The 10160-nt window shown below is 41.4% G+C and overlaps 1 protein-coding gene across 1 annotated transcript; it reads left to right on the top strand.

Moving 5' to 3' along the window:
- Window positions 1-1788: 1788 nt before the first annotated feature.
- LOC147619551 (UDP-glycosyltransferase 85A8-like) lies at window positions 1789-2193 on the top strand. The gene has a single exon (XM_086773462.1). It carries the CDS (start codon window positions 1789-1791, stop codon window positions 2191-2193), a length of 405 nt encoding a protein of 134 aa, XP_086629588.1.
- Window positions 2194-10160: the final 7967 nt, after the last annotated feature.

Here is a 10160-nt window from a genome sequence, read left to right as displayed (position 1 = left end):
CAAGCAAATAATAGAAAATACGCTTATCCTTAAATTAACCCAATATAACTTAAATTAATATAAATTAGTCTAATTAATCAAAATTAATCAAAAATATGATAAAATGATAAACAAATGATCTTTCCATACTTAGAGTGATCCAATTTATTTTTCCATAGATGCACCATTACAAGTACACTAGTCCCTATAGGTTTTAGATGATTTACATCAAAAATGTAATTTTACTAATTAGATTATTAATATTTGCAGGCCTTCTGATAGTCTGGAAGAATTTTGAAGAAGAGATCATTAAAAATCCAACCATTGGATTTGCAATTTTTACTAACCACCACATTCTACTAATGTCTCAGTATCTACCCACTCTTTTGATCTACAAGATTGAGGATTTTAAGTGGTAGCTATTATGGGTACAAAAAGTGGCGTATATTATAACACTTTAAAGACCTTGAAATATTTAAAGAAAATAGACAAATATCTTAAAATTTTCTCAAAAAATCAAGTTAAGCTCCATATTATGTGAAGATCTAAGGTACAAAGTGGGAATCTCATATGAGTTTATATGTAAAAGATATTAGCATTTCATGGAATCAGTTCAAATTTGGGACATGGTGTATACATTGACTTTGTACCTAAGAAAATGAGGACTTTTGACTATCTAATGCTTAATCAAATTATGCAACTATATTTTCAACTTTGAATATGATGTTCCAACAAAAGAACTTGAAACGAAATTCCTTCATTTACTAGGAGAGATTAGCCACTAAAGGTAAACAAATGCCTGTTTTTTTATTGTTTACAGGGTGCCTGAGTGGACAAAACTGGGCACCCTAATCTTGCAACCACCCATTTAATTGTATGTGTGTGTGTGATGATTAATGAATGGATTAGACAAACTAAAGCAAATACACACACTATCTTCTCAGTCCATGATTCATGTGCAATCTTTGTAAGATTGGAGGCATCTCGGTGATGGTGGCTATATTTTTTGAAAGATGTCGGAAACTTTGCATTGTCGGCTTCTCCTTTTACAAAATCGGCAACACGGTTCCAAGGGATGCTAGCTTCACGTACAAATTTGTATTTTGAACGATTGTCATATGAGTGCACCCAACACAATGCTGTCGAATCGAAGACACCGATGGGGGAATTTAAGAACTCATGCCATTCTCTAATCTTTAGTTTTGGAGAGACATGATTAACAAATTAAAAAACTGTCATCCTGTATAATTAAAAAACTGTCATCGTGTATTTAGGCAGAGAGAGAGATTGTGCCTTGAGAGGGAGGAAGAGAGAGAGAGAGAGTCTCATTCCCTACTAGAGCTTGGGGGGGAGCTCGCTCAAAGCTGCTACACTGTAATGGCACCTATGAGAGAGGGAGAAAAAGATGGTGACGCCGATGAGAAAGGGGCTAGAAAGGTGGAGCGTGTAGGGCTGGAGCGTGTAGCCGTGTAGGTGTTAACTGCAGCCCATGTAGCTTACCTAGAAATAGCATTTGTGTTAATGGCAGCTCAGTGGAAGGAATCAGGTGAAAAACCGTGGGGTAAAAAGGTCCGGGCTGTTGACTGCCACCGTGGCACGTGTGCCACATAGGCACCACATCAGCTAGCAGGCCGATATCTAGCATCAGTCCACTAGCTGATTGCAGTGTTATCTCTCTCAATTTTTGTGGTAGAATTTAACAAACAGTATATTATAATTGGTCTTCCTATAATAAGCCGCCGCGAGCTCATCAAATTACGGCCACATGCGGTTGTTATCCCATTCCCTGCACAAGGCCACATCGGACCCATGATGCACTTGTCTATAAAGCTAGATTTAGAAGGCTTCATCATTACGTTACAGCACAACCATGCACTATTGCAGCATTTGCAGCCGCGCTTTGAAGAGCAAGGCCTTGACATACTCTTTGCGGAGATAAGGGACAAGAGGGAGAATGGGAGCACGAGTAGGCAAGACACCCTTGTTGAGCTGTGCAAGTCTTTCTTTAGCTTGAAACCGGCTTTTGAAGAGCTGGTGGAAGGTCTGCTCCGATCCGACGTGGAGAGCCCGGTCACATGCATGATTTCGGACCTTTACCTCTACTTCACACAAGATGTTGCCACCAGATTTGGGCTCCGAAGGCTTGCTTTTTGGACTGCTTCAGCTGGTACGCTTGCATCCATCATGGCCGTGAAGCAAGGGCACCGCAGCTAGTGTGAGATGAGGCAATTAGCTAGCAGCTAGCGATGCTACGCAGTAGAGGAGGACCAGCACCAAAGCAGTGTAAATGCTTAATTGGAGCTTACGAGCAGCATTTTTATGCTTTCAGACGGAAGGGGCGGTGGTGGCCTTATTATTTGAGGGCGGCACGCTTGTGTTCATCAAAATAACGCGCATCTAATTTGAATATATTGACAAATTGGCATTGGCTCTTGAATTATTCAACCTATCCATATGCAACGCCACACGTCTTTTCAAAATACATAATGCCACCTTTAGACCTCATGATGATGACCATACGTCTCCGAACGCTAGGTGACATAATGTACGAGAGATTCCGACTATCTATTTGCAAAGAGTAAACTATCCTAATAACATCCATAATTTCTAAGTTTACCAATTAGGAGTCCACCTTACACAACGGTAGCTATTCTTCAAAGAGACGTTTTCTTTTTTCTTTTCTTTTTTTTCAAACAAGATGATTTGTATTATTCAGAAAGAAAAATAAGACTCCAATACAACCAAGCTTTTTTGAGAGAAGCTTAACTCAAAGACAGTTTTGTATGGAGCTTTTCACATACGTTAGATCCAAGATAAATTGGGCTAGTTCAACATCTTCTTCTTTAAGTTTATTTCCAACTGCCATCCGCTCTTGCGCTTATCTCGCCTGAACCGCTTTGATGCTCTGGATCTTCTCCTCGTACTCTTCATGTGCTTCATTAATAGCCAGCGCTTCCTCCACCTCAATCTTGGATTGCTGAGCCCGACACACAATGTTATCTACTTCAAAGTTGCATTTGCGTCCAATGCTGCCATCTACTCATCCATAGCATCTTCCCATTTCTTAATTCCAAGTGCTTTCTCAAAGCAAGTGGACTTAACCTTTTGTATTACTTTTAATATCATGTAAGCATAATGATGGGCTGTATATCTATCATATCTCAACCAGGGTATCTAACCCTCGTAGACGTGTGTACACCTAGATCACTGCCAGGTGTCCTCAAAACAGTCCTGGTTCTCCTTACACCAGGGCTGTTTCTCCTTACACCAGGAGTAACCACAGACAGAATGCCAAGCTCCTCATCAAGGCTTTGCTCAGAGCCACTAGAGTCACTATCCACATATGAGTGACCTGCTGACAGATCAGGCACAAAAGGTTGACCTACCTTCTCTTTCTCTTTCTGTGATACAAGTGTATAGTCATCATTTCTCAACCTGCCTGACCACAGGCTAACATTGGATCCACTGCTCGAGGACTCCTCCTCAGGTCCACTCAGCACCTGTGATTGCTGCTCTGCATGTGGTTTAACATCAATACTTCTTACATCTACATCTTTTGTTGCCTTCACTACACTGGTGCATACCAGCTACTCATCTGATCGAAGACAACATCTCTACTTACTCGCATCTCACAAGTGGTAGGGTTATAGCATCTATAACCTTTTTGCTCCATAGCATAACCAATGAAGATGCATTTCTCTACCTTTGGATCCAACTTTGTTCTCACTTCATCAGGAACATATACATATGCAATACACCCAAACACTTTCAAGTGAGACATACCCGATCTTATGCCTGTAAACTTCTGTTAAGGAGCCATACCATGAACAGCTATGGTGGGTGTTCTGTTCATAATGTACACAGCAATTCCTACTGCTTCTATCGAAAAGTAATGTGGCATACTCTTTTCAGTCATCAAGGCACATGCCACTTCTGTAATGTTCTTGTTTTTCCTTTCTACAACACCATTCTGTTACGGAGTGTACTTGCACGTAAACTACCTCTCGATTCTCTACTTTCTCAGGCAATCAGTGAACTAATTGGAGAATTAGAGAAATATTATCCCCCACCATCTGATCTTATGAATTTTATTTGCATGATTTTTTCCTTCTCAACCAAGGCTTTAAATCTTTGAAAGTGAGCAAACACCTCACTTTTCTCCTTCATGAAATAAACCCACACTTTCCTAGTGTGGTCTCATCAATCAATGTAAGATATAGTACCTGCAATGTGCATTTGTTGTAGTCTTGGTTGGTCCCCATACATATGAATATATGACGTGAGAGAGAGAAAGTTAAATGCGTCCCTACCCGATAGAGGCACCAGTAACATATGGCCGATGTGGTCTTCTCATATCGCTGACTGACAATGTGCATGGCTTCCAGAGTCCGCGATGGACCTGTCCTCTCCTCCTAGGGAATCAATTGGCATACCACAACTACTCTCTAAAGTTCGGCACTAGGGTTAGGAGTTGATCCACTGACATATGGATCTGCTGCTTCTTTATATCTTCCGATAGATCATATTTGAAAGTTTCTTTATCCCTCACTCTTTTCAGCCCTTCCTCTATCCTTGGTGCTTGAGGGTTTACTATGTCCTATGTCTGTTGGGGTTAAAGGCCCATGTGGCTACAAAGGACTCCATATACAGTTGGATGTACCATAGATTATATAGTGAATAACCTGAAAATAAGGGTGATTGAGCACTCACCAAACGAATGGTTCTCTCTCTCTCTCTCTCTCTTGCTCTCCATTGCATCTTCATCAATCCTTCAACTGGTATCAGAGCTTTGGAGATCACCAGGGATAGTTTCTCAAGGGGCCTCATCGAGAAGGGGCCAAGGTACTCGGGGTGGTTATAGGACCATACCAGATTCTCTCGAGGAGGGCACTCTTCACAGTCCTCCTCATGGTCACATTGGCTTCCACATTGCCTGCCCACTTACAGAGCCCTGCGAATGTCGAGCTACTCAACTCGGAGGCATGGGGGACAGTTGCCACGTCTACATCCTTGCGAATGTAGAGCTGCTCAACACGGATGCAGAGGATGCAGAGGGTACATCCGCCATGTCTACAGCCGCAATGCTCCTCAGCGCCATTGACAAGGATCAGGTTTCTTTTAATTCTCTTTTTGACAATTTAATAATTGCAATTAATGAGCTTGATGAAGCTGCTGAGGTTTGGATTAGCGCTAGCTACACATGTAGTTGCGCAAGATGCCCAACTTCCTTGTCTATAGTATACAGTATATGGAATGCCCAAATTGAGTGCGCATGATGCCCAAAATTGACTTGCTTTTTGACAAATAGGAGCCCGCCATGTAAGCAAAAACCAATGGTTTGTAAGAGAGGTGTAAGAGTGGTCAAAGGGTGCACTTTTTCCCCCAAAAAGGGGAGGGGGCAATTTTACAATTTTCGGACCTCCATAACTTCTACATACAAGCTCCGATTTGAGCGGAGATTACAGATCCGTGATCTACGCATCAAGAGCTTTCCATAGATATGTTACATGATATGGTTTTATCCGCTAGATTTTAAATTCCATTTTCTCCCCAAAATTCAAATTCGAATAAAGTAGCCGTTTTGAAGCTTCAAATTAGAAAACGTTTCTTCTTAAGAGAAAAGGTTTGACTCCCTTAAACTGCCAAATAAAAGGGCCCAAGAAGACTCCATTGAGTTCCTAATGAAAGTTTGTATTCTTTTAAGCAATAGCATATGCCTTAATAAAGAATGTCTTTCGCAATCTCAAGTTGAAATGCTAAAATCTTTGTGAAAAGGATTGTTTTCTTAAGAAGGTAACATGGATTCTAGTCCTATGGTTTAGTGAGTAAATGGATTGTTATCTTGGTTAAATTAAGGTACAGGTACAACTCTCCCTGCCTTGACCCTATCCCGTTCTTGTGCTTATATAGCCGGATGGCGGAGACATTAATAAGGCCCGGAGTTGCCCCATGGTATTGTGACACGAAGTTGGGGTTTGGACTTCGGTCACTTCTTAGAATCAAAACACACTTGTATGAAACCTCAGAGCCTCCTCACCTCCCTTTCTCTCCCTAGGTTAAGATAAAGATATACACATCAAAGGTGAGATCATAATTCATGGAAGGGAAGATGAAAGGCTCCGGAGAAGCAAGAATTTCTGCCAGTCTTGCAGCTCCAAACAAGAGGGCGATTCTTTGTTGGAAGAAAATCTTCCGACTCATGATTATGTGAATAATCATTGCATGCTCATTACCGCCAAAACCATTGGTACCTCCAAAGGAGGGCGATAATAAGGCAAGGGCTACCTTGAGAAGTCACAAGCCCACCAAGATAATAACTCCTTATCCCACTTATCATGAATCATCAAAGAGGTCCAAAATTGGGTTAAGCATGAGGAGCTAATGCTAAATGAGACATTCACATGTAAAGAGAGTGTTTGAATAGGGGTTTGAAAGATAAGAGAATGGCAATGATAAAATGCTCAATTGAGGAGGCTCATTCCTTGATTTGAAAGGGAGAGGAGGGCTCCTTTTATAGGTGGAGAATCAACCCCTCTTCCATTGTTACAAATTACAACATAAAAATCTTCAACCCTTCAGTGACATAAGGGTAGATGTCACCATCAATTGTCCTCTTAGGCTAAGTCTTCTATTGATTATTAAATTGAAGACTTTTTGACTTTGAAAGTGTGATGAGATAATAGCCAAGTCTAAGTGGCATGTAGGTGGAGATCCCACTTACACATGGCGGAATTCTCCTCTTCCATGTAGGCATTCTAGAAGAATCTTTCCCAATTATGCACCTACACACACTCCTCCACATGCCTTCCACACTCCCCAACTTGTAGCCTTATGGTGAATACCATATTAATAATACAATAAAAATCCATGTGAGCATGAAGGCCCACTTTAATTTTCCACATCACTAGCCTATCTACCATACCAAAGTATTTATCAAGCATACTTGTGGTATTTACAATGTGTGCACCCTAAATCAAGTAAAACCATTATATTTGAAGGTAGAATGCTGTTATCGAGGTAGCCGCCAAGCCGCCGCATCACCACGCCATTATTCCATTGTGGGCGCTGCAACCTTCTTGGACAAGCTTCCACCTTATTACCATTGAGAAACCATCAAAATATGCACAAAATTGACAATGAAAGATATCAATTTTTCACGTCACATCTTTCCCCCCCAGCAGATCCTCCATGCTTGTTTGGGGGGTCTGCTGGCCATGGTGCTCGAGGGTAGAATATCTCTAGCTGATACTCATTGGCAAGTCCCTGGCTACTTGCATCCTCTAGAAGATAGGTGTTATTTTTGAACTTTTGCTTTATCCTGAAGGGGCCTTCCCATCGTCGAAGAAGCTTCTTATCTAGCTGTTTCTCCACACGGCCATCATACCTCATGACTAAGCTTCCTTGCTTGAGTTCTGGCTTCTTCTTCTTCTTTGTGAGAGTGTCGTGCCTTGCCTTGCACCGTTGTTGTGCAGCCTCCAAATTTTGAAGTGCCTGAAGTCACCTCTCATCCAAGATCTCCAGTTGTGCTAGGCATTGGGCATGTGTTTCTTCTTCATTATTCAAGCGTGCAAAAGATGTGCGAAGGCTTGTGATTTCCAATTCTATTGGCAAAATAGCCTCCATTCCATAAACTAACTGAAAAGGTGTGAAACCAAGAGAGTTTGTGAGTTGTCCTATAGGCCCATAGGACCTCTGGCAAATGCACATCCCACTTTCTCTTCATAGTATCCCTAGCTTAGACAAAGATCCACAAAGCAGTCCATTAGTTTTTTCTACTAAACCATTACATTGGGGATAATAGGGAGTTGACATAGCATGCTTTATTTTTAATTTCTGCACCAAAGCTTCAATCAAGTCATTCCTGAAAGACCTCCCCCCATCCGTAAGGATTTCTAATGGACACCCAAATCGGGCACATATGTATTCCCTGAGAAAAGATGCCACAGCCACTGCTTTATTATTGACCATGGCCTTTGCTTCTGCCCACCTTGTTGCATAATCTATGGCCACCAATATGTAATACTTCCCATGTGAGGAACAAGGAAGTGGACCCACAAAATCTAATCCCCACCTTTCAAATGGACCATATGCCGGGATAGGGTTTAAGGGTCCGGGAACCAATTGCTTATGCCCATATGCTTGGCATACTTCACAACTTCTGCACCACTCATAGACATCTTTACTGAGTCGAGGCCAATAATACCCTCTGTTAAGGATCCTCCAAGTTGTGCTGCTGAGGCAAAGTGACCTGAACATTCATGACATAATTCCATAATCCTTTTAGATTCTTCCAGGCTCACTACCCTCCTAAGAATCTTATCCTTACCTTGCTTGTAAAGAACATCCCCTAGAATTGTGTAAGGATGAGCTTTCCTTGTAAGCCTTTGCTTTTGTTGAGGATTCAATCCAGGAGGGAAGTATCCTGTATCTAAATAGTGTTGAACATCTTGGAGCTCAGGCCAACCTGTTCCATTAATGCAAGAGTAGCTACTTTGAAAGAAGCCAAGGTTTTAGTAGCCAATTCATCAGCCTTTTGATTATCCTTCCTATATTAACATGCACAAATTTACAAAACTCAAAAGCTTCTTTCAACTCCATTGCCCTTTTATACAATTCTTGGAGATTAGGACTCCTTGCCTTATATTCTCCTTTCATTTGTCGGATGACCAATTGTGAATCTCCTTTAACCTCTACCTCTTTAATTTCATCTTTTATGCAATCTTCTAATCCCCAAATTAATGCATTGTACTCAGCCACATTATTTGATATAGCCTTTGGAAATTCCCTACCCTTGGCCCATACATCTTTTCCTTCTGGATCAAATAAAACTATCCCCCCAGTCCCACATTGCTTGGAAGGGCTAAAGGCTCCATCAAAATGCATAGTGAAAGCAGTTAGTAGTGTCTCCAAATCTTCATACACTTCTTCCTTTGCTCTTGTTCCTTCTTCCTCTTCCTTCTTGGTAAACCAAATCTGCAAGAGAGGCCCTAGTGGTGTTTTCTGTAATAAAATTGAAAGAGAATTCTTGAAGCTCACAAATCCACTTTGCAAACTTTCCTCCTGCAGGATTGGGTTTACGGACTAAGAATTGTAAAGAAGGTTGAGATGTGAGGAAGAAAAAAGGGCAAGGTAACAAGTATGACCTGAACTTCTTTACTGCAAAAACAAGAGACAAACTACCTTTCTCCATTTCACCATACCTCTCCTCGACAGCATCAATGAGTTGTCAGCTTGCATAATACACTGGTTGCATACGCCCTTGCTCTCCCTTTTGCAAGAGTATAGCACCCACTGATGAATGTGATGAGACACTTGGGTTCACATAAAAGTCCTCCCTCCACCTAGGAGGCTGCACAATTGGACTTTGACTCATGCATTCCTTGAGCAAACAAAAAGATTAAATTTGATCGGGCCTCCATTGGAAAGAAATATTCTTCTTTGTCAACACATTTATAGGATACATCTTCTCAGAAACATGTCAACAAAGCGTTGATAGTACTTTGTTTTACCCAAAATCCTCCTTACCTCCCGTACATTGGTAGGTGGTGGGAGCGCCACAATCGCCTGCACCTTCTCAGGATCCATCTCTATACCTTCTTCTGAGATAACATGTCCCAAGAGAACCACCTTCCTTCGTGCCAAGCGACATTTTCCAGGACTAAGACACCCTTTTGCATCATCAATACTTTGCAAGGCCAACCTCAACTTTTCCAAGTGATCCATGTGGCTTGAATAAATGCAAAAATCATCCAGAAAGACCCTTATAAACTTTCCCAAGTAAGGTGCAAATACCTGACCCATGAAGCATTGAAAAGTTGCTGGTGCATTGGTCAACAAGCCAAATGGCATCACCCTATAGGCATACACTCCCCAAGGGGCATCACCCTATAGGCATACACTCCCCAAGGGGTGATACATGAGGTTTTCCTTTGATCTTCTTCACAAATCCGGATTTGAAAGTATCCAGAGTATCCATCACACACTGAATACAATTCATGACCTGCAACTTGATCCAAAATCTCATCCTGAAAGGGTAGAGGATAATAATCCCTCTTTGTGCATGCATTCAAAGGACGAAAGTCCATACACACATGCCATTTTCCACCCTTTTTGGGAATGACTACAATTGGGAAAATCCACTCTGAATTCTCTACTGGAAAAATAAATCCAGCTTCAAGCAA

The sequence above is a fragment of the Cibotium barometz genome, chromosome 33 (genome assembly GCF_041138505.1).
Source record: "Cibotium barometz isolate CiBa-2024 chromosome 33, ASM4113850v1, whole genome shotgun sequence".
NCBI classification, from domain to species: Eukaryota; Viridiplantae; Streptophyta; class Polypodiopsida; order Cyatheales; family Cibotiaceae; genus Cibotium; species Cibotium barometz.
The sequence above is the reverse complement of the archived record's forward strand: the minus strand, read 5'-3'. Positions and strand labels throughout refer to the sequence as shown.

Excerpts from the sequence above, each read along its gene's own strand:
- LOC147619551 (XM_086773462.1), top strand. The coding sequence starts at position 1,789 with ATGATGCACTTGTCTATAAAGCTAGATTTAGAAGGCTTCATCATTACG.